This window comes from Anarrhichthys ocellatus, unplaced genomic scaffold (genome assembly GCF_004355925.1).
Source record: "Anarrhichthys ocellatus isolate YVR2014 unplaced genomic scaffold, GSC_Weel_1.0 scaffold116, whole genome shotgun sequence".
Lineage (NCBI taxonomy): Eukaryota > Metazoa > Chordata > Actinopteri > Perciformes > Anarhichadidae > Anarrhichthys > Anarrhichthys ocellatus.
The window spans coordinates 347,367-372,345 of NW_022280146.1; the positions used below are offsets into that span (position 1 = coordinate 347,367).

General features: G+C 43.6%; 1 protein-coding gene across 2 annotated transcripts in view; it reads left to right on the top strand.

The window, feature by feature from the left end:
* The window catches only part of nr6a1a (nuclear receptor subfamily 6, group A, member 1a), an 80,940-nt gene that overhangs the window by 53,272 nt on the left and 2,689 nt on the right, over positions 1-24,979 (top strand). Inside the window, exons 1-8 of one of the 2 annotated variants that reach the window (XM_031876819.1) lie at positions 856-7,578; positions 17,494-17,724; positions 18,701-18,756; positions 19,422-19,582; positions 20,349-20,579; positions 21,364-21,618; positions 23,249-23,370; positions 23,466-23,618. In XM_031876819.1, coding sequence (XP_031732679.1) covers positions 7,563-7,578; positions 17,494-17,724; positions 18,701-18,756; positions 19,422-19,582; positions 20,349-20,579; positions 21,364-21,618; positions 23,249-23,370; positions 23,466-23,618 — 1,225 coding nt within the window. In that variant the 5' untranslated portion in view covers positions 856-7,562. Of the gene's footprint in view, positions 1-855; positions 7,579-17,493; positions 17,725-18,700; positions 18,757-19,421; positions 19,583-20,348; positions 20,580-21,363; positions 21,619-23,248; positions 23,371-23,465; positions 23,619-24,979 lie in introns of those variants that run through there. The other variant, XM_031876818.1, reaches the window with a different exon arrangement.

Below are 24,979 nucleotides of genomic sequence, written 5' to 3' on the forward strand. Positions count from 1 at the left end.
CCCCCCCCCCCCCCCCCCCCCCCCCCACCACCTTCTAACCAGGTGATAGTGCTGCATTCATGACACCTCGTCACAAGTGAATCTATGAATGATGGCTTGAAAGTCAAACTCCAGGTTCAGTGTGTGGCGATGGAAACAACAGCATGAAGGAGACGCCTGTATATTACCGGAAGGAGAAGAGTCTAGTTCTAAGGACTCTATTATTTATGTTCGTATTGTGCTTCCATGTTGCAGATTCCTAAATACGATTGGTAACCCTGGTGATCACTCCGGCCCTGCTGTTAGACAACGTACTATTTGATGTATTTTCATATGTAAACACATTTGGGTTAGCATAATTGTAATCCATGTAAAAGTAATTAAGTCTTATATTTATAAGCTTTCAGCACGTAACGGATGACGGAGGCATACAGTTTGAAGGCATCTTCAGTTTTAAGCTCTGTTACATTTAGTTCTTCAGGGAACCATTTGGTCAAACAGCATGTTGCTGCTGTAGTTAGTGTTTGGTAGATTATTTCTCTGTTGTAACAATGCTTCTTGGCAGTAAATCTTATACTGTTGGAAAGCCGGTTTATTTCCCTTTTTAAATGGAGCCACATTCATAAGGATCATGCATTTGTGGGATGAGCAGCAGAGCTGAGTATGTGGGTTGCGCCCATGAAAAATTTGCCAAATCTTCTCTGCCAATGCCGAGTGGAGTGGAGAGGATGGAATGGCCTGCAGCAGTGTGTGAGCAGGCTGGTGACCAGCATGAGGAGGAGGAGCCAGGCTGTTGTGGCTGTGTTTGGTTCTTCCACATGCTACTGAGGCTCCTGTTTGTTAAATGAATACATTGTTAAATTGCCAATATGTCTTGTTTCTTCAGACTTCAATCATCCAATCCACCAAATGGGAGTTAATGGCAGAATAAGCTGGTTGGCATTGGCCATTTTTATGTTTATAAATGCTGGAAACTCATTGTAAAAAAACAACCTGTAAAGCAGGAGAAGTCCCTCCTTTCTTCAGCCTTGTGACAAAGGCGTGGTTTAACCTTTGACCCCACCGCCTTGCTTGGTCCACTGTTCTCACTGCCTCACAATCACTCGGGTTAGATCAATTCCAGAAATCTTAATTTCACAATTTGTATGATTTGTTTTAATGCAAACTAATATCATACAAGTGCAAATTGTCAAAGTCTCAAAATGAGTCAGTTTTTCAATCAGGAATTGTTGCAGCTAATCCATGTGTAGTTTTTGGATGGCGTATATTTTTCTCTTCCTGGATAAACAGCAGGTGGATGCGGCAGGTTGGGTATTAAAACCAGAAAATTAGATCTGTTCATGCCAAAATAAGTGCAGGGAACATAAAAGTCTGGTGAGTGTTAGAGAAGATGTGTCCTTTCACATCCGCCTTGAAGGCAATACTGCATGTTAAGGCCCTGACACACCAGGCGGATGGTTGGAGAGTGTCCGTCCACTTAGTTTACGTGGCGTGCCAACACAGACAAACTAGTGCTAGTCGCTCCGTGTCGGTGGTTTATCGACGGCGGAGCACCCGTGGGAGAGAGAAATCTCTCTGAATGACTGTTCAGTTCAAGCAATTCAGTGCCAGAGAAGGGAAACGGAAATGAGGCAAGCAAACAAGTAAAGTCAAAAGGCCACACACAGAAAACTCTTCTGAAAAAGCCAATCCTATTTTCACACCGACATGGCCATTTGGTATGAAGCCAAGTGCTGAGCGCACCGCTGCTGGTATGGAGAGTTGCGTCCTTTCATGCAGGTGCAGAACGTATGTGCTAGTTGGTTGTTGGCTGAAGGCTTTGCGGTGTGTTCAAGTGCAACTTTTTGCCCAAGACACAGGCAACTTGAGGTGATGAAACAGTCTGCCTTCATCGCTGCTAGTTCTTTGATGTGTGTCTTGGTGTTTAGAGCTATAGTCCTTTAGTCACAGCAGGACTGTGATAGTGTGACAAAGAGCCAACATGCGCAACACAACAACCCTCAAACTGAAGCGACTACATGGAATTCAGCCTTCATTATTCTTCCGATTTATTTATTATCATTATTACTTCCACCTGCGCTCTTCCTACTGTGACATGTCAACGTGTTCAAGTCATAGAATGTCTTCGTGATGTTACCGGCGGCAGTACATTCGTAAACTTTAGCCCTTTCAAACATGCACTACATCATTTAACTACATCTTTATGTCACACTCGGGTTTGAATAATCTCACAAGTCACTTTTCCGTAAAGGTCACGGCACATGTCAGAATTGAATGCGTTCGCATTATGGAAAGGCTGCTGCAGCACAACATTATATATTTAAAATGTTTACCTTGCCATGAAAAGAATAGTCTCCTCAAACCCTCGCCAAGGAAAGGAATTAGCATATTTCTCAGCAGGTGGTCATCAGCAAAAGTTCACCTTCACATACAGTATGTTAGCAAACAGGAAATAAACAAGAGTTACAAGCTACGGTCTTGTCAGTATTTTATACAATTCTGATCCATACATAATTACATAATGGTGAGAGAAGGTCAGCGTCAGCAATTACGGTTTTAATATGAACAGAAGTTTCATCATTGATGTAGTGTGGGAACAGATAGAGGCAGACATTAACACCAATGCCTTCTATTTAATAAACTCAAAGAATTAGAAACTGAAGAGTGGAGTATATTGATAATTCCTCCCTCAGGACAGTTTATAGCATGAGGAATGGCTGTCGAGGATGGCTCATACGAGTGGCTGATTTAGTGGTCATTAACTCCAAGATGGTGGCCAGGTCACCTCAGTTTTATATGCCCTTTGGAAGTTCAGGCAGGGAACGGCTGCATTGATCTGCTGGTCATCTGGGTTCCAAAAAGCAAATGCATCCGGGGAATGTGAGGTGGATCATTGTAAATCTAATCTGCAGGAGTGGAAGAGACTGAAACGCTGAGGTCAGCTCCCACAAACAGAAGCAGCAGCCTCTGAGGCGACTCATCACAAAGAGTCCTGACGGCAGAACAGGGACCAACTGAACCTCATGTGTAATGACAGACCACGTACAGGAGCCTGTGACCTACAGAGGGAATGTCCACTGGCAGTAAAGCCATTATTTATGAGGATTAGACATAAAACTGAGCAGTCCAATAGCCCAGGTTTGGAAGCACTGAGTTAATCGATCAGAGAATTGATTGATAAATAAATCTAACTAGTAAAAAACAATACCAATATGTCTGTTCTTTCATTAGATTATGTCCCTCTGAAACATTTCTAAGAAAATGAGTTATTGTCCTCTTTGAAGAAAAGCTAATGAACAGCAGCATAGAAACGTGATATTTTAACATCAAATGGAAGGTATACTGTAATCCCTGACTTTCGTATTGAGCATCCCTCATGATGTTTTTTTCCCTTACTGACACACATTTTTGTCAGTTTTTATTGAATACATCAAGTAAACGACTGCAAAAAAAAGCCATATAGGTCGCTTTTACAAGCAGCTTATTGCGACCCATATTTCCGTTTGTTTGTTGAGTGTCAAAGTCTGATGAGGTCGTGATGGATGTTTGGGTCAAACAACCAGGACTTCCCCCAGGAGACCTAAGTAAGTTAACTTGTGTAACGTACTTGTCCTTTATGTACCTACGTTACATAACAAATGTATATATTTTTCCCCAAAAGAGTAAACTTTTCCTAAACCTAACCACATGGTTTTGTTTCCATTCACATTTTAGACCATGCGTTTAAAACTGCGACCGTTTCACAGCGTGTGCCCGTCTCTGGTTCAAAGGTCAGTTATGTGGTTTTAGGAGTCATCAGCAAATGACCTATTCTGTAATTTTGAAAGGAGGGCATAAGACCAAAGCAGCATCATTTCTACTTGGTCCGTGGGTTCACCATAGAAATGACATGCGGCACATACATAAATATAATTCTTCCTCCACCAAACATGCACTTCATGTGGTCTTATTTATCAGTAACAGGATTCCAAATGTTTTGGCAGAGAAAAGGATTTGTGAGGAACTGTTGCTCCTCCTCTTTGGTCTTCTAAGGACTCGTCATTGAGAGCAACTTTTATGGTCGGAGAAATTCTTTAAAGTGGTTTGGCTGCTTTCAGGCAGGATGAGGCAGCTGACTTCATGTTGGCCTACAGACTGACGCGCCAAAGCTCCGGAAGAAACAGAAAAGGAGGGGCCTCCATTAACTCCTATCTGAAATGTAGAAGGGGTCCATTGGGATTGAGTTGTTCTGGCTCTGTAATATACAGTGTATTTAGTACAGGCAGAGAGCCGGTGAAGGTCTGGAAGTGTTTTGGAAATGCTTCGGTTCCCTCTTTCAACAAGAAAATGGTTGTTCTATATTCTCAATACTCAAGGGAATGTATTGATGCTGTAACTTGCTTTGTGAATCTGTATGCATGTATATTTGGAGGGGAACCAACCGTTGGGCCTATTCCTGTTTTTCTTGAAGCTCTTTGTTTGAAGAGTGGAGAGGTTTGGCCTCTGTGGCAGAGGGGGGAGGGGAGCTTAAACAAAAGACATGCCCTTTGTTACTCTAATGTTTAGGGAAATGCTGAAAACAAGCCACAAAAAAATGGCTCATCCGAAGTGACATTGAATCAAATTAGCATTTTAGCTAACAACTTGGGCTTGTTTTAAAGGGCTTGGCCACATGTTTGTTAGAAGCAGGAGAGCCCAGAACACAAGGACAAACATGGTGTATCAGACTGCCTGAGGCTAATTTAAGATCACATTTTCACTTTCAATTCACGTTGGCTGTCTGAGAGATACAACATGCTTTTATTCTCTTAACATCAGTGTCAAATGGAGTTTTGTTTTTTGTTCATCCAAAGCAGCTATTTTACTATTTGGTCTTTTAACAGAAGCAGCTTTCTAAAGTCAATTTCATGTTGATCGCTGTGTCATCTTCTAAACGTATGGTTTGTAGAACTCCAACTGTTGTAATGTGGTGTAGATTTGAAATTGGAAAAACAACATTCATTTTGTGTCAACTGACACTATTAAATAGCGTGCGCTCAATTGTTGCACGTGCATGCATCATTACATGCTATATACATGTATAAACGCGTGTCCTTGTCGAGAGCCTAAGAAGTGGTACTTTAGCATTGTGTCTCATGGGTACGGCAGCACGCTGTCCTACACGTCCTGACGAGGGGCCCCCAGCCTCGAGGCCCAGTCAGGGAGCGCCTCCCGCCACACGACTGCGGATAACCAGCAAGGCTCAGCTCCAATTGACTTCAAGGTTAAAGGCAACTTGGCTGATTATGCTGTTCATCTTCGCCGCTTGGGAGGAAAGCTGCTAAGGTCAAGGGTGACATATGGCAGCCCCCCCCTTCACAGCTCAGGTTTGACTTCCTATTTCCATCAACAAGCAAGGTTATGCCATTCAGACTGAAATGATGTCAACAACTCTCCTATATGTTGGTATGCAGCAAACATTAGGGTTACTTTTGTTAGAGAAAGTATCTCACAATGACCTCAGAAAAATATCTTCAACCAGGAAAGTATTGCTAATAAAAACCTGCATGTATATAGTAGGATTAGTTGGGTTTACTCTTTTATTCCCTAGCAGTTAACTCCCGGTGAACTATAAAGAATATTAATGCTCAAATCTGCATGTAAACACAGATCCAATTACAACACCGTGGCCAGGTCCGTCCTCTACGCCCTGCCTTTGACACGGTGACATATGGTAGTAAACTCTCATGGTATTGGAGTAAAGTAACCTGGGAGATGGCGAGGCTGTCTTTGATCACACCAACAGGTTCCACTTGTCATATTTCTACCTGCTTACCAACCTGCCTGACGTGAAGGCTCATCTGCTGTTTCTGTGAATCTCTCTTTATGTTGTGTTTGAATGTGAAAAGCTTCTCATATGTGACTTAATGCAGCCGGGTCATTAGCATTCTCATGGGGGGTTGGGTCCCGGAGAGCTTGGGGTGGGGTGCTGCTGCTGCTGTGAGAGTGAACAACAAGTGTTATTAGTAGGGTGGAGCTGTGGAGAGGGGCGGGCTGGGAGACTGGCCGGATGATCAAGACCGGCTTGTCCACTGTAGTGTGAGGATCAGGTAGAGAAGAGGCTGCTGGCTTCACACAGCATCAGGTTGGCTAGTAGAGCTTAGGGTGAGGCACACCGGTGAAACACTGGATGCTTCTCGCTATGGCCCCCTTACCAGGCCACTGGAGGGGATGAAGGAAGAGAACCCACTGGATGGTAAGACACCTCTGTAGCTCTCACAGGTTTTAAGTCTGCTTACCAACATATGGGCAGAATCATGTCAGAAAATGTGAAATTCAGCTTTCCTACAAGGTGAATTTCAATTGGATGGCCATTCAGGTCAAAGGTGCAAGTAGGACACTGGAGAAGGGTTCTACTACCTTGTTTGTAAGAGTTGGGATTGGTTTGTTCCATAGCTTGTTATCTTACTCAGGGCAGTATAGGTAAACAAAATGCCAAAGGAAGCAGCCACCAAAGTATCCAGTCTAACATGGGCAACATCTTAATTGAATGTGAACTATGATTGATCAAAGAATAAGTCGACTACATTATGAATCTTACCAAACATTTAATGTTGGCATTCAGTACTTGACAGTCTTCAGTACTCTGTGCCACAGACGTGTGTCAGCATCAAAAAGTACCTGCGTTCATTACGAGTTCTTTTACTTTTAACAGTATTGATTCATTGTTTCAATCCATGTTCAGAATATGCTGTTGGAGTGACTAAATGTATCTTTGGTATACAGAAGTATTTATTCTCATTATTGGATAAACTAACAATCATTTTCTTAAATTCACTTAGTGATATTTTTTTATTTAGAATAAGGAAATGGACACAGAACATAGGGATAGAGGGGGGGCGACATGCAAAGAACGTCCTGGCCGGAATCGAACTAGACAATGCAGTTGTGAAGTTTGCCATTTTGACCACATCTGACATCCACTTTTGAATGCAGTGTTAGTCCCACGTGAGGAGTGTATTGGACCAGAGGAGGAAGAGGACCCACCTAGCGTCCCACTTGTCTCCATCTCATTGGCCCTCAGCTCCTCTTGCTCACTCTGCTCAGTTTGTAACCCGTCAAGATTTGAAACTTCAACTTTACCATTCGTCCCTGATGCACTAAGTTCTTCAATTTGCTAATGTCTGTGTGTTTTGTCAGCTTGAACCTGTTTATGTTTGGACATGCACTTTGGTCCGCCTCAGAATTGCCAGAGGCATGGTTAAGGGGTGGGGAGGCTAATTTGGGTGAGGGCTGGGAGGGGAGTAGTATTGTTGAACGGCAGCGAAAATAGGACTATCAGTTCCACTCAGATAACCCCTAGCTGTCATTGGACCTCAAGCCAAGCCGTGACCCCAGGGCTTGAACTCTGTGGTCATGTGACCAGGCAATAAAGTGACCAGTGGCGTTGCTGGGCTCTGGCTGTGGTCAGAGAGGGACAGGCTGTCGGGGAAAGAGGTTGCTGGGAGAAAGAACAGAGAGAGGCAGAGAAAGAAAAGAGTCATGAGGCAGCCGGGCCCAGTGGCTTCTTATTTTAGCCAAGTCCTTGCTTGAATGGGGTCCAGGCAGACTGGGAGAAGCATGAAATGGATACATGGGAAGGTAAGGGAAGCCATACTTAATTAATCATAATCGGTGTGTGAATGGAAGAAGACGGTTTGGGATTATGCAGAGAACGTATTCTGGTTAATATTTTCTTTCGTATACCTTTTGATTAGATTGAGGAGTTGCTAACATGTCAAACACAGATTCCTATTCAACCAATTTCTGCAGTATGTTTTTTGAGAATGTCTTGAATTACTATTAATGAATACAATAATTATTTTAAAAAAGACCATTTCGATCCTGTGTATGCTGCTCTTAAGATCCTCTGTGCAGTGTGAGCCAACACATGTGACATTGCTGTTAGATGTGTGCTCTGTTTGAAAGGTGTAGTCCTTTATGCTGAGGAGTTAATGATTCTCAGGCCAGGAGAACGAGCTGAGACATTCTAGCTTCTCACAGCAACGCTGCCTTCAAGTGCTTTGTTTGTGTGTGCTATGACGTCTGTCAGTGCGCTGGTGATTTGCACGGTACGCCTCCATATGTATTGATCTTTGGTATGTGCCTGTGTGTTTGTACAGTGTTGATGTGATGGGAGATCACTAGCCTAAAACTCAGAGTACCTTCACATTTTGCTAGTTTTGCCCCTTTCTTTGCTTCTTTCTTGATTTTTATTTATTTTTTTAAACTTTCATGCTCTTTTGAGCCATGATGTAGTTTCACACAAAGATCCCTTCTCCGGCTGTGACTGCTAAGTGGGCGATCTTTCCTTGAACTTTTTTGATGATGCTCTCCCCAAATCACTTTCAGCTCATAATTCTTTTGTAGCTTTATCCTGCGGTTAACGTGAATTCTCTTAAGTGCTAGAATAGGATAACCTTCCTTCCAGTTTTCACACTATATCCCAGCCCAGCCCCCCACCACACCAACCACCCCTTCTCACTGAATGGTAGTCATTTGGAATGTGTATAGTCCACATGGCAAAGCAGAGTGTCGTGGACTGCTCATCACTGCTACATGTCCGTTTAATATGATGTTGCAGTTCAACCTTAAAACTGCTGCTCAGGGAGTTTAAAGACAATGGAAGAATTTCTGCTAGCACTTCCTTCATTGGATATTTTCAGTCAAGGACTTCAGTGTGGCATGTGGAGGAACCATGTTACTGTATTGGTCCCCTCCCCCTCATGTTAATCCCTTAGCTAGCAGCCATGTTGGTTGAGCTCCAGCTGAAGGAGGGTAAACTCCACACTTGTACTGCTATAACGCTACATCCCCTTCATTTTGCAGGAAGCCTCTGTTTCTGAAAATTGTTCTGCGTTTTGTAAAGGGCTCAGTAATCCAGAGAAAAGAGGTTGTTTATGTGGCTGTATGTGCAGGGTACAGAAGCTGTGTGAAGATCAATAGTAACAGTGGGGGAGGTCAGGGACTCCTGTGACTCTGTAATGCTGGCCTATAAATAGCCAATGACACGGGCTGCTCATTCCAGCCACGCATGCTCCGTTTTCCTAATTTCACTGAAACATATCCATCTCCCCAGCCAAAGCCTTGTCAAAGCAAACGCCACATAGAAGTCCATCTTGTTGCAGATCTTTGTCTCTTAAGGGTGTGTTAGCCCTTCACCCCCCCCCACCCCAGCACGCAAACACACACACTTACACATAGGATTGAACAACTTATTGCAAATGTTTCTTTCCTCTTGCTTATTTATTCAAGGAAGGACAGGTCTGTCTCAGATGGTCTGCTTGGGCACAACACGTGCCACATTTTAAGTGTTGGACATGTTTCAGTACTTTGGTTGGTCCTGCATGGGAGATATCAGGGGGAGTGTATCCTGCTGGCCCTGAGGCCTCTGGGAATTCCCCCTACCATTAATGAAGGGGAGACTATGCATTCATTAAAAGTACTTTTATATGAGTGTGTATCACAAAGTCTGGGCTGTAAAAGTCACCGCATGGTTCATATCCGCTTCTGCTGAACCGACTTTAAAACGAAGCTCAGGGCCAAAAAGTGTTCCTGCTATCAGCGATCATTTCAACATTGGTATCCAACGCATATTACACCAAATGTTACAGCACAATATAAACGAGAGGAACTTAAGAAACTAGTTGAAAGTAGAACTCTGAGGTGAACAATCTTTTAGTCTTTCATGATTATTTTTCTGGTTCAACGCACCAAACTGAATTTCAATCTCAGTTTTCTTAGAACTGTTCACTAGCTTGTGATGAAGTTTAGTTGCTACTATTGAGTAAATACGTTGTCAAATGACAGATGTAAAACAATGTTTCCTGTTTTCGGTAGATTTGGTAACCTTGGGGGGAAAAAGACGACGCATTTCAAAAGATGTTATTTTGGTCAAAACCTTTTGTGATTCACTTAAGAACAACAAGTCTGCTTAACGGTGATTAAGCCTATAGCCTGCTGATGGAAGCCCTGGCATTGGCAACATTACCAAGAGGGTGGATGTGGCGACATTCCCCAGAAAGGCGGCACATGAAAACACATGCAACATGCTTATTGCCATCGGTGTCGCCAAAGACAATGGGTCTTTGAGATTTTAACTTAAAGCTTCTTTTGTTAAACGAAAAAAACCAAAAAAAAAAAAACCATATATTACTCAAAGTGAGGTACACAAATAGGTGTTAGTATTGGTCGTGAAGACTGATCATTGTATTAACATTAGTAAGAGATACTCAGCCGTATTAATAATATGGTCTTTGATAAATAATCTTTTCAAATGCAAATCAAGCTGAGACAGTGAGCCAGACTCACACAGTCGAGGCCTTCCTACATTATTTGGCAAAGTAGCATCAGATGTGGCTCATATTAGCATAACATTAACATGTAGCCTATCTTTGGTGTGGTATGACTCAATGCTAATGATTTAGCCTCCAAGCCTGGGTGTGTATTATCAAGACAGCAATGTCAACAGGTCGCCATTGTCTCGTGGATGAGCCCAATCTGCAACTCCATGCACGGAACTTTAAAGATTAGCATCACAGTGTGGCCTGCCAGGAATGCTGGGTGTGAGTCATGGAGGGTCTTAAGATGCCTGTAACCCTTTGTGAATGTGTTCGATATGTGGTGTCCATGTAGGCTACATACCAGTCATACTCCGGGAGGAGGGGGGTGCACCCATCCTCCACCCGTAGGTAGGAGAGATAAGTTAAGACAGGACGAGAAGAAGAGATATGAGGGGAAGTGTAGAAGAAAGGCTGAGAGAGGAGGGAGGGAGGCTGCCGACAGCGGAAAAGTACAGCAGATTCCTCCCACCCCCGCTCCCTCTCTCAGCTGGGCATCATTGTGATGGAAAGCCCGAAACAAAACCTGAAGGGAGAACCCCTTCAGCAGCGATCCTTGTTGCTCTGTCAGCCACTCAAAAGGCTGCTTTACACTGTACATCAGCCTTTGTGTGTGCAGGGTGTGGACAATAAGGAGATTTTGCTACGACACATCTCTGTTCTCAGCATGATGCAGCTCACATGGGGTCAAAGAGAGATGGTGGGCCCTGTTTCCCACAGGAGACCGTGACAAAGTCTTGGGACAGCACAAGACTGATTTCAGCCTAAAAAATCATGCTGCTCTTCAACATTCAAGCCCCGTTTATCTGTGTGAAATAAAAAGACCATTCCTTACAGTTCCACATGACGAGTGATGCACATCTCACTGGTATCCGCTGGGCTCCAGTGTCGGGGCATATTGGGAGCAGTGGGAAACATGTGCAGTTTGTCTTTGTCATTGATGGTCTTAAAATGCTCGACCTGCATTTCCTGGTTTGCGTTAAAGTTAGGAATGAAACCCAGGCTGACCCCTGGGAAACAATGCAGCCTTTAATGGGCCTGGGGGGGGGTGGGTGAGCGTGTGTGTGGAGGGGTGATAGAGCGTCAGGGTTTCTGAACCAAAGCTTACAGAGGGTGGCGTTCAAGAGGAAGCACTGAAGCACTCTCTATCTTGTTGCAGATTCTCTCTAAATGAGAAAGATTAAACCAAAATTACAGAATGCTCCAATCTTCCATCCAATGGTCCCAATTTCCCATAATGCAACTATATGCATCCTATATTTCCTGCATGGTAATCGCCCCCGTCTTGCAAACTCCACGAATAGATAAATGATACAATTGCTAAAGTTTGATTTGGTGATGTGGTGAGTGAGACGTCTTTTGCTGCTTTGGGTGAACTGACCTTGTAAAGAAATTACACGATGTTGGTTTTAAATTTCAGCTCTTAAATACTATTTTTATTGCATGCTTTTGTTTTTGAAGGCATTTTTTTCTTCATTCATGTTTTGTATCTCTGTCCCTGCACTGAAGTCGGACTGCTTTGTCTGAGAGGTTCGGTCACAAGTTGCAGTCTGGTAACATGTTATTGTTACCAGATTGCCACAGACTCCGGGTCACACACGCTGCAGACGGAAGCTTTACCAAGTGAAATCCTTCAGTAACTCCCATGAATATTTAATTGTCATCTACAGGCAGGAGGAGGAGGAGTTACAGGATGTGAGGATCTGAGATCAAGTGTGTGAAGGTGTGAATCAGCCCGTTTATATGGTGGCCATGCACTTGAAAGACAGGGTGATAGATTTGGCAAATAAGCCTGAGTGAAGGCAACTAATAGCCATTGTGTTTTTCCACAATGAAGGAAGTCAGGCGTTTCACGTAGGGTGGCCAGTGGAATATATGGTTTTGTGTTCCCTCAATGAGCTGACAAATGGCTGGCTGAGGATGTGACTGTCATTTATTTGATCTCCCTCATGTTTTATGATGCCAGGGTCCTTTACATGACCTCATGCTAAGTTCTACTTACAGTAACATGTGCAGAGGGGATCACTATTGAGCAAGGCCAGGGCTTTCTGCTGAAAGTGCTCTTCCGCTGTGTGAGAAGTTGGTTGGGTCTTTTTTCTCGGGCTTCATGGAGGAGTCTCTCTGAAGCTTAGCAGCTGAAAACCAATTTATTTAGACTGTGTAAACAAGCCTGAAGTTCATTCAGAGCTAACTCATAGAACGCTGTCTACCTGCTCGTACTCTGCCTGTGCTCTCATTGTTCGTCACCACAAGCTGCTACCTCAGCAGCTGCGAGTACTGACGGTAGCCAAGGGACAGGCTGTCAGGGATGCCGACTTGGCCACTTTCTTGATCGATTTAACAGCTTTTGGAGCTGGTGCTGCTGGCTACTTTGATTGCAAAGGAGTTGTCAACACTGGGCTGGTTTTAGGTTGGATCATTTCTTAATCTAGCGTACTCTCAACATTACCAACCCAGCCTTTAATTAATGCTGTGCTGTGGATCTAATTTATTCCGATGTTGAGTGGTAGGCTACATGTGGATTCTGAAAAGTGACTGATAAATATTGAAAGTTTAAAAGTGTTAAATCTGATTTGGATGTGTGGTCGGTAGTAGAAGTGGTTAAGGTTATTTTCCATAACTAATATGTCTTGTCATTCACAGAGACGGACTGTTTGCATATTGAACTGTCATTGTTTGGGAATTGAATATTTACATAATAAACAATTTCACATATAGTAGATAAATGAGCTGTAGTCATTAATAGAACATATAGAACTTATTGTTACAGCTGTACTGAACTGGCAAGAGTACTCGTATTTAAGGTATCATATTGGGATCGGTAAAACGATACCCAGCCCTAGACAGCACTGTCGAACTTTCGCCAGCATTATACGGTAGTAAATGGTGTATCAACAGCTTCCGCTTTTCTTCTCTTTTTTTTTTCGATTTTCAAAAAGAGAGCCCTGCTGTTAGAAATGATGCAGCGGCCCTGCACAGCAGCGCCAACAGCTGGAACAGTAACAGTCCAGTTTCTGCTGACCTACAAGGCCGTCAAACAGTTCATCAAAGAGGCCAAATGTATCTTTACAAATTATTTGTAGGACAACCATCTTTTAAAGGCATAAAAAGAATTTCAAAAGTAGAAAGTGATCCAACATGCTCCAGAGATCTGCTAGTCATCACTCATTCATAACGGAAAGTAAGATTATAAATGTCTGACAAGAAAAGCATCCTTGTTTTCATCTTTGAGACGAAACATGTTTGAGATGATCCAGTGGGGTTTAACCTTTTCCATAAACCTTATGTAAAAAAACACACTTTAAGATATTATAAAAAATACTTTGGAGATGAATTTTTTGAATGAATCCACATGTTACTTGTGCTCTTTTTCTTTAGATCCTGTAGATTAATGGATTATACAGTCACTGTCCTGATCATTTTATCATTATTTCTTGTTAATAGAACACGGTTTTAGAAAATGATGATGACCATCTCCACCATTTCTGATATTTTTTACACCCAACAAGAAAATAATTGGTATGGTAATAAAAAGTCATGTGTTATAGCTCTAATCATATCTTCTATCATGACTTTTGTAACGATAGAACGTTGCTTATCTCTGCAGAGCGCTTAGTTTAGGTCACACTGTGTGCTCTAGCAGCAGCAGCAGCAGCAGAGATATGTCACTGACTGGTGGGGCTCCTCTGAGTACGTAACCTCTGTGCTGTATAGAGTTAATCACCAAAATAGTTAAAGTCTAATCCCAGGATGGGCTCACTGTGTGACGCCCCATTGTCTCTGTACACTATGGCTGCCCTGCAGTCTTCTGCAGGCAGCACATTTAAACCTCACACTATTTAAATGGTAATCTGTCTTTTGGCTTTAGAAGTCTTCAATTCACCAGTGATGATCTGGGAGAGGCTTCATGCCATGAACACCCCCACCTCCTTCTAATTACCTTCAGTACATGAAACCTGCAGTCCACTATGAAGCCCCCTCTCTCTGGGAGGCTTAGCTCTCAGCTCAGTCACGTGCCTCTGATGAGCTGGCCCTTTAAATCACTTGCACACAAAACCCCTAATCCTGCTCATTTGAATATTCAAGATGATGTAACTTTGGCCTGTTTATTGTCTAAACATTGTGCCTTTTAATCAGAGATGACTGAACCATGGACCACAGGCAGGATATCAGGTTCCTTCATGTGCTGTGAGGTGAACGGTATCCTCTCCGCTGCTTCATCTATTCTACACACTTCAACGGGTTCAACAGACACACTCTGTAACACAATCGCACTCGGATGGACAAACATGGATGTAGCATCTGTGACATCGGCCGTAGGTTTCTCAGGGGTGAGTGGACTGCATGCTGCCCTCAGTGAAGTGACTCCAGTGAAGCACAGCTGACTGAGACGGTCAGTATTTTATCAAAGAAGACTCTACCAAGCATTTCTCACTGTAGTCAAACATTGTTTAGGTTAATGATAAATCCACTGATCATATATTCAACAAATGAATCCAAGCAGCTCCACAATCTATCAAACGCACAATGCCTTCATTGAAGCTTTAACTTCTTGTATTGACTGTTTGAGAAGCAGCGTTATATAGAAGTAGTACTAATGACCTCACACTGAACGGTTGGAGTCAGTTAGTACCTCTACTCACTGAGCCAGGAAAGCTGCTTGTCTGCCTCCACTATTGACTTCCCAACCACAGAATCCCATAGCAGGGCAAAGGTCCGGCCTGTGTGTGGAGCAGTTTGTTTCATTACACAAGAGTCTTACATTAAGCAGATGTCCAGGTTAATCTCCGGGCTCAGCGGGCAGCATTAACCTGCTGGACAGCAGCCTCAGACCTCTTATGTCCACTTCATTGAAAGCACACGTGCATTCTAGTGTTCATCATGACCACAGCTTCACTTTCCATTTGTCCACCCACCGACCTCCTGGTCCGGCAGGAGGATTTTACCTGCTGCTCAGACACAAGAACTAAAAGCTGCTCTGTGAGAAGAAACTGCTCACATTTTAAGGAAACATCTTGCAGTTTACAAGCTCTATTGTTAGAGTTTGCTTGCTGATCTGAAGTAACGAGGAGGTAATGTTGAAATTAAAATGGACTGTTGAAGAGGAGTCTGTTCTATAATGGAGCCATTTCAGACCTTCCTCACACTGAACATTGGTGGCTTCTGAACCTTCAGCCATGTCTACTTGAGCCCCCCATGTCATCACGTATGTTCACTTGTTGTGACCAGTTCAACCAAAAGGTTTTCTCCTTGTTTTATTTGAAACGGTTTTAAAGTGATCCAGTAATCACACTAAAGCTGCATGGCTCCTACATAACCCACAATGCAACTGGACCGCTGACGGTTGGGCCAGTGATCTGGTGTGAAATGCTACTGATAAAGTAAAGTTCAATAAAAGAACAACAAAAAAAACCTTCAGAAATGAACTGAAGAATCTGAATTTGCAGCAGTCTGCATGTACTATCTCGTACCCACCTCGAGAACCTTCTTTGTAAAATGAACCCCCACCCATCCAGTGACACAGCTATGGCATCACAACGCCCAGATGTAGCTCTTCATCGACCAACAGAAATGAAAGATGTATCCTACTAGCTGATGTTATCATTAGAAAAACTTGTGACTTTACTGGGATGGCTGTTTCCAACAGATACTCTGTAAAGCTGACTTTAGCACTGATTCTAAGCTATTCCTTCTTTTACAATTCCCATTTCACGCAGCCAACACTATAAACCCTCAGTGTCTCCTCAGACATGCTTCTCTCGCCCTGATAAAAGACCTATCTTATCAGAAGCATCAACGTGTTGCGTCAGTCTAATCCGTTATCTGGTCCTGATATGTTCCATCCCAGTCAGGCCTGGACACAGATCAGCAGCAGGCCACATTCCTGCTGCAGCCAGGCTTTGCACAGCAAGGCTATTCTCTGTAACCATGGAGTCCAACCCATCTGCTCTCTGCGTCTGTGAGCGGGGGTGTGTGTGCGCTCGTGTGTGCTATAGATCTGAAGGCTGTAGTAAGCAGAGAAGATGTGCTGCGACTTAATTCTCAGCTTCCTCAGTGAGTTTGATTATGTGCGTTGCGTAGCCTGGAGGTAGATGGGGATTAAGAGAATATTTTCTGCAGCTTTCTCAGTTTTCTGTCTTAACAGTTTGAGAGCACCTTCATGATTAGTAAAGCAGCTTCTAGAAGAAGGTCCTCAGTTGGGCCCGTCTCTCATTGATCCCCTCTCCACTCTGTCACATCCGTCTGTTCTACCAAACATCCTTCTCCCAAACGTCTTCTGGAATCATTTTCTAAGACTTCAGCTCTTTTTCTTTTGTCACTGTCTTAATGAACCCACATCACATCCAGTGTCATTTCTACTACTGCTTTTGATGTTGGCTGTTCCCGACGTCACGTTCCACACGGTGCTCCCTTGGCGTGAGCCCCCGCTCCCTCCGACCTCGAGCCCCTAAATATCCCCTCACATGTGTTCCAACTCACGGCCTTCATTTATTCCTGTTCTACCAACTTTTGACAGTTTGGGGTGATCAACAGAAAGCGTGTGCTTGTTTAGGAAGCAGAAGGTGAAGGCTAATGATTGAGACTGGAACAGAGAGGCTGCTATAGGCTGGGCCTGGTGGGGTTCAAGGCACTTGATTGGAAAATGATCCACCGACGTTAAGAACAAGCTACAAGAGGACACATTTAGGAGCTTGATGGATCAGTATTAAGCCCCCTGAATTGTATGCCACAAACGGATTGTCTAAAAATGTTGCACTTTGTCAAAATATGCTCTATCGGAGTAAAGGTCTCGGGAGGTCTTCCTCTTCATGTGATACTGCTGTTGTTGGAGGAAGAGAAAGGAGAGACTGTAAGCAAATCAGTGGTGTGGTTTTAGCTTGCTGCCTCCTCTCCTCAGAGCTGCCAAATAAAACAAGACGTCTCCGCTCCCTGTCCGGCTGCTTGTTACACCTCCACTTTCACAAAATGAGTTGGGGCTTAAGGATCCTTTTGGATTAGCCAGCGCCTGGCTAGTGCTTAAGCCCTACCCGCCCCCGTGATCTCAATTAAAATGTGTGCCTCCAGCAAGGTTTTTGCACCCACTTTTTATCCACGATATGGATGAATTAGTGTAAAGAAGTGGGTGGAAATGGTTCTAAATGCCCCCCTTCTCAAATGTTTTCCTGTCCCTCTGCAGATGATCCGGCTGACCAGCGTACTTGCCTTATCTGTGGAGATCGCGCCACAGGCCTGCACTATGGCATCATCTCCTGTGAGGGCTGCAAGGGCTTCTTCAAGCGCAGCATCTGCAACAAGCGCGTGTACCGCTGCAGCCGCGACAAGAACTGCGAGATGTCGCGCAAGCAGCGCAACCGCTGCCAGTACTGCCGCCTGCTCAAGTGTCTGCAGATGGGGATGAACCGCAAAGGTGAAGTGTGGACACATCACAGGGACATTGTTTCTGTTGTCATTTTAACCCTGTTGTAATTGTTAGACCCTGAATCCGTATTTTTTCATTATGAGACGTCTATTTACAGCCATCTGTATGAAATGTTCTCCTTTAAGATGAGACGATGGGTGTAGGGTACAAATGCATGTACTTATAGATATCACCTTAACACTTTTCCACTTAATTACCTGTATGAAGAGAATCACTTTTTGTATTTTCTGAAATCTACAGACGCAAAAACTCGTGAAATAAACACCTCAATGGGCATTTTGGAGGGTTTCTTCTATATCTTTCATTAGGCCTAAAACATCATAAAATTAAATGGATCAAACCAATAACAGTTTGGAGTCAGACAGCTTTGTATTCCATAGCAATATCTAGTTTTTGTAAACAAAAAAATAAATTGTTAGTTATACCACCTTTACAATTAATAGGCACTTTACCAGATGGTAGTTTTTGAACAACTATTACAAACCCGTCAGACTTACTATATGTCACATGAAAAAGCCAGCTGCACCCTAACCACTGGTTAGTAACCAGTGTGTTTCCTTTGGCCTAGTTTACCTCAGTGAGGACTCGAATTAGTGAAGTACAATGCTGCCGCCCAGTGGATGATGCATGTAAATGACCCCTCAGTGCTCCTTCAGCCTGATGGGCTCATTTTAGATGATATAATCTCTAAATGCTGTGATTACAGCAAGCTTGTCCTGACACATCAGGTAGATTTAATTAACTCCGGGATGTTAACAAGTTACTCCCAGGAAATAGAAAAAAACCATCTCTGCCTGCCAACAAACGATTATGTCCGAACCAGTAAGAAAAATCCTCACATGGAAAGAGCTGATGTGTTTGAGCCGCTAGGTAGAGCTCTGATACTAACCCTGAGTCATGTTGTGTTGATGGACCACATGTACTGTAGATTTAGATTCCTGTTCTTTCTTTTTTTTCCATGTAGCAATCAGGGAGGATGGCATGCCAGGAGGGAGGAACAAAAGCATCGGGCCTGTTCAGGTAAATCACCGACTACATGTTGAATAGCAGAATAGCAGAAATGTTGTTTTCGTGACATTCTCTGACCCTCTGCCAGCTCAGAGCCCCTCTATACATATTATCACGCCTCAGCCCCACAGTTAGCTCGCTGACCGTGAATGCATTCAGAGAAGCTTCCATTAAAAGACTGCTTTATTTCTAAACCCTAATGAAAGGAGGACCTCTCTGTCATTAATAGGGAATGGATTGCTGTTTCAGTATGGGTGGTGGATTGATAGAAATGAAAGTGAATTGACCCCAGCCACAGATACAAGGCGCCACACTTTCTGGCATGCTAATGCCTTTCTAAATGACTTTCATCTATGTGTTCTCACTTCGATGACCAGCAAGGATTCTATTATTTTAGGTGTGTGCATATCTGCTAAATACACACACATAACTGTTTGCCTTCTTTCTTTCTTTCTCTTCTAGTTCACTGTATTACTGTGTGATTGCGTCCTTGCCCCTCTACATTTAGTGAAAAGCAGTGGGGGTGCTAGTCAATGCTAATCAATTGAACTGAGACACACATGAGGATGTGCTGTAAGCTCCAAAACGTGCCCACTTCTGTGTGTGTGTGTGTGTGTGTGTGTGTGTGTGTGTGTGTGTGTGTGTGTGTGTGTGTGTGTGTGTGTGTGTGTGTGTAGATCACAGAGGAGGAGATAGAGCGGATCATGTCAGGCCAGGAGTTCAAGGAGGACGCCCCGGAGCACACCTGGGGCAACAACGGCGACAGCGACCACAGCTCTCCAAGCAACGGAGCCTCGGAGGGCAACCAGCCGTCACCCGCCTCCACTCTGTCATCCAAGTGAGTCGTTCATCTCAGCCGCTTAGCGCCAGCACTCGCCCCACCATTGAGATAATGAGCCGGCCCTGACAGTCTAACACCTCGTTCCCATCTCACCCAGACTTTAGTTACGGTATTCATCAGCAGAAGAATGCCTGAATATGCCGCTGCTCAGGCTCGCTGGTGATGACAAACACAAAGAACGCGCTGCGCTATCTGCTGTTCTTCTACGGAGACAAGCGCATTGTCTATCTGCACTCATCAAGGACAAATATTGTCTAGCTACACGCATGACTATTTATTTTAGTCTCATTATCAACACAGCCACACAGCCTGATAGCTATTCAGAGGAATTCTTGTTTTATCAAATCAAACCTGAGCAATAACAGGATGCCTGAGCAGCGTGGGCTTTGGTATGCAGCTCCACAATTAACCACAAAGTTTAGACTAAAAAATTGCAAATATTGTTCAATAAATAGATTAAAGCTCCAACAAAACATTAAAGGTTAGGACATGTAAAGGAATATAGGCTACGTCCACTACAGAGTTCAGCAGGTCTACGATGTGTTTAGCGTAGCTTAGCACAAACACTAGAAGCAGGGGGAGACTACTTTCTTTGCACTGGACACACGGATATGAAAGGTATCAATCTCCTTATCTGACTCTGAGTAAGATGGTAAACAAGTGTCCCAAGATATCAGATTAGTCATTTTACTATAAAAATTATTAAGTATAAATGGCCCCTATATGGCCGACTTGGTGTAACCGTTGACCTCTGTTCTTCCAGTCGCTCTGTGGAGATGAATGGCTACACGGCGGCCCTCAGGGACCAGTACATCAACACCTCCATGTCCACACACTACCAGATCCTGCCTCACCTGTTCAGCTACACTGCCCAGTCTGGCCTGCTGGCCCCCCAGCCCCGCAGCCTCTACCCACAGTCCCACCCACTGGTGCTGCAGCTGGTGGCTGCTGAAGACCTGGCCCCCCTGGCAACCCCTATGCTGATAGAAGAAGGGTGAGTCGATACATACACTAGCTACTGCGTATTCTGTGTAACAGTGCACCTCCCCAGTGAATACAGTATATGCTTAAAGGAAGCTTCGGGCTGTCCTTTCATTGGGTTTAAAGCTAATTTATTGCCACAGGGCTGCTCAATAAGATGCAGTTGTAGTCCCATTTTGCTACATAAGGGAATTTTATGGTGGTGGATGAATTAAGTCACTGAGTCTCTCAGCCGGAGGAAAGAAGCTGCTCTGAAGTCTGCTGGTTCAGCAGCTGATTCTTCTGTATCTCTCTCCAGACAGCAGCAGGTTGTGTCTGGGAGGGTTTTGTCTTTTATTATCCTTTGTGCTCTTCTCAGGCTCCTCTTGTCACCAATATCACTGGTGCTCAGTAGATGGTACCAATGATGTTCTGGGCGGTTGTAATCACCGTCTGTAGAGCCTCCTGTCCTGGACCGTGCACATCCCACAGCAGTTTGTGATGTTCCCAGTCTTGGTTTCTGTTGCTCCTCTGTAAAAGGACCTGCATTCATACTACTCACAGAACTCATGACAAGAGATCACGACACAGTTTATGTTTTACCTTATCTGACTGATTGGCAGGTATTATATCAAGCCGTGAGTATTAGTGTGGGGGACTAACGATGTGGGCATGGTGACTTCAACATTGAATACGTAATCAATGAAATGCATCATGTTAGAGGTGATCCAGAGTCAACACACCACATGTGGTTTTACACGACACGCCAATATTCTGCTCATACATCACTTCTTACCGTAGCTCTTTGTGTGCCTCAGGTACAAAGTGACACAGGTGGAGCTGTTTGCCCTGCTGTGTCGTCTGGCAGACGAGCTGCTCTTCCGCCAGATCTCGTGGATCAAGAAGCTGCCGTTCTTCTGTGAACTCTCCATAGAGGACTACACCTGCCTGCTGAGCTCCACCTGGCAGGAGCTCATCCTCCTCTCCTGCCTCACCATCTACAGTGCCCAGATTTTCGGAGACCTGGCCGATGTCACCGCCAAGTACACGCCGTCTGACGACGAGCTGCAGGGGTAAGGACTTGGGGGGGGGGGTCACAGTTTGTTTGGAAGTAGAGTTGTTGTTTTATTGCCCAAGTAAATTGTGAGATGTAACCCTCGACATTTAGTTTGTAATCATCAAACAAAGAACACAGGTACAGTATGACTTTACTGGAGGTGCTTTAATACTTACAGCTGCACTGATCAGTATTTTATACAAACATGTGAAAGGAGTCACTTGTACTTAGAAACCCACAGAAGACGATCAGCATCTCTGTAGTTCCCCTCAGCTCAATGCAGTGTTTAAGCAGCATCAGCTCATCGTTGGGCTTTATGCCCCAAGATGCAACAATGATAGAAACTCAGATACACAAGAATAGACCAAGAGGAACAGGCTGATGAGAACTTCATGTAATGCAAACATGGAACAAAACAAACAAGCGTGAAAGCATGGTCACAATAATTATAATCAAAACTTTGTATGATGATGTTGTACATTTGTGTATCAAGCAACTGTTTCAGGCATAATCTGGAGGCCACAATAGAAGTTAAACTAATGCTGATGTGCTCTTTTAAAATAATAAAAAAACACAAGGTGCATAGAAAGGAAAAACGCAAGTTGCTCATTGAAAACAATTTTCTGTTTGATCATGAAAGAAAGTGAATAGTGCTTTAAACAAGATGTTTGTGAGCGGACTGACATAATCCACCAGACATTAGCATGTGGTAGCTAGCCACATAGTTATGTCTGACATCTGCATTTGCATTTTGGAAGCATGACTGAAGAAAGGACCCTCATTCACGTGTTGGTAATATCTCACCTACGGGGACTCATATTGCCTCCGATCCCTTTGTTCGTACATTAACATCCACAAGATATTAAACTCGAGATTTGTCTCGGGGAGGCTCGCCAACTCAATAATGTATGATATCAGGAATTAAATGTTCCTCACGGCAACAACGATCCTCTGGAAATACGAGACGTTAAACTTTGTGAGTTTGATAGTTTTCCTCTCAAGTGTTGTTGTTGGATGAGGGCCAGTGAAGCGGTCCGTGAACAGGAGGACTCCTCAGGACAGCGCTGTGGCTAGCACCGTCTGCCATGTGAAATACACGCATGTCCCACGCTCTGTAGAAGAGGATGTGTGGGGGTTTGGATCTGTGTAAATCAGACGGGAATTATCTGACCTCATGACACAGATTCTGCTAATATACGGTGCCGTTCTGCTGCTTCGGTCAATTTGCCTGTAGTTTAGGAGAGAACATGTGATTTACAGTGACAGCACTGAAGTGTGTGAGAGAGATTGGAGCTGTGAGAGAACGGGAAGTGAGCGTTGATCAGTGTAATTAAAATGTGTGAATATTTCTAACTCCTTGAGAGAGCTGTGGGATTAGCAGGACGTTTGTTAAGCCCTTTTTAGATGTGACGTGTTCCCTCCTGAATGTTTGCCTCGTTCACTGAAGCATAGCAGCTTAAGATAATGGGGCTTGAGGTTTTTTTCATTTTTTGACAGTGGATTTCGATGTGAACATGTGGACAGTAAACCTACTAAAGCTCTAACTGGTATAAACCCTGACCCTCTGAAGACATATTATTATTGTATATGGCTTTCACCACATCATCTTTACACTATTATTGACACGTCTGTGTCTGATTCCTCAGCTTCAGTGAGGATGGTATGGAGGTTATGGAGCGGTTGATATATCTGTTTCGCAAGTTCCACCAGTTGAAGATCAGTAATGAGGAGTATGCCTGCATGAAAGCCATCAACTTCCTCAACCAAGGTAACAACTCCAGCGCTGCTGTTCCTGAGCTCAAGCCTCTCTTAGCCCTCTCATATTCCCCTCACGTCTCTGTACTTTCATCTGTATCTCTGCAGATATCCGAGGACTGTCCAACACCTCCCAGCTGGAGCAGCTCAACAAGCGCTACTGGTATGTGTGTCAGGACTACACCGAGTACAAGTACCCGCACCAGCCCAAACGCTTCCCCGAAATCATGATGTGTCTCCCGGAGATCCGCTGCATCGCAGGTAAGACCTGGAAGTTCTGTATCATAGTTCATGGTGTAATGATGCTGCTAACTTTAATGTATTCTTGTTTGAATACTAAGAATGCTACGGTTCAACAAGGATTCATCTTATCTAGGATGAGCTCCAATCATAGTTTAGCAAAACTGGGTTAAAAATGAGTAAATCCTGATTCTAAATGAAGCAGAGCTCTGTTACACAATTAAACTAATCTCTGTTCATTAAATAAAAATGAAAGCTCAATATGGAGATTCTTGCTTACCCAAATTAAATAAATGTACCTATAAGTAGGCTATAGAAGAGGGGGCTGCTCCATGTGTCTTTAAAAAAAACAAAAAACAATGGAGCAATATGGCTAAATAATACAATAATAATATCAAATAAACAGCACAGTGAGGAAACCACCTTTTCACAGTCTGTTGGTCCAATCGTCCTGTTTTCAACTGATCTCAGGAGAGAAACTCAGCGGCAGCAGCACTAAACTCAGTTTGATTAGTTTCTCCTTAAACTCCCTTCAAGGAACGTCATTATTTAGCTCATTTTAAAAGTTCAACCTCCTCAAGTGTAAGTTTAGAGTAACAACTAAACTGAAGTTTAAAGAAATTTAAATGCATCTTTTAAAAGCTCGGTTCAACAGGATTTAATCTGCTTTAGAACATAAATCCTTGTTGGTGAAACCCAGCCATGATGTTATTATAACTGTCGTATACATACAGGTACATGAATTAAATTGGATTGCATTTTACCCATCCTAAGTCTTTTATTTCTAGTGGCTTTTGTCCAGTGTTACATCGCTAAATAATGGGGCTATATGGCTCCAACGGTCAGCCAATAACCAATGAAAAACCTACTGCAGCTTGTGTTCATAACTTGTGTCCATTAATTAATGAGACCGTTTAATTAGCTGTTGTTTGCTGTTAATGCCAGCGCTAGACTTTCAGCATGTTTACCTGTGATCAGGATCAATTCAGTGTGAGAGTCAAACCTGGATGTATAAAGAGAACTGGAGACAATTGAACTGCATTTTATTGAAAATACAATGCAAATGAACAGATGTCTCCTTCCCTATGGAAGTCTATGGGGGGGGGGGGGGAGTCTTTATGGGCCCCATGGCCTCCCGTGACGGACCCGGAAGTTCTAATTCCAACGTTTGGCCATGTTGTAAGTCGCTTTGGATAAATGACTGTAATGTAAAACGTGCTTCACAGCCTGGTGTCTTCCTGGGTTCTTGCTTCACACTCACCGCTCCGAGTTTGCTGCTAGGACACACTTCATTTCAATTCCTCAAATTCCTTTTTTTGGGGGTTTGTTAAGTTACTGTCTATGAAACTCAACACTTCCAACAGCTCAAAGGGCGTGACCCC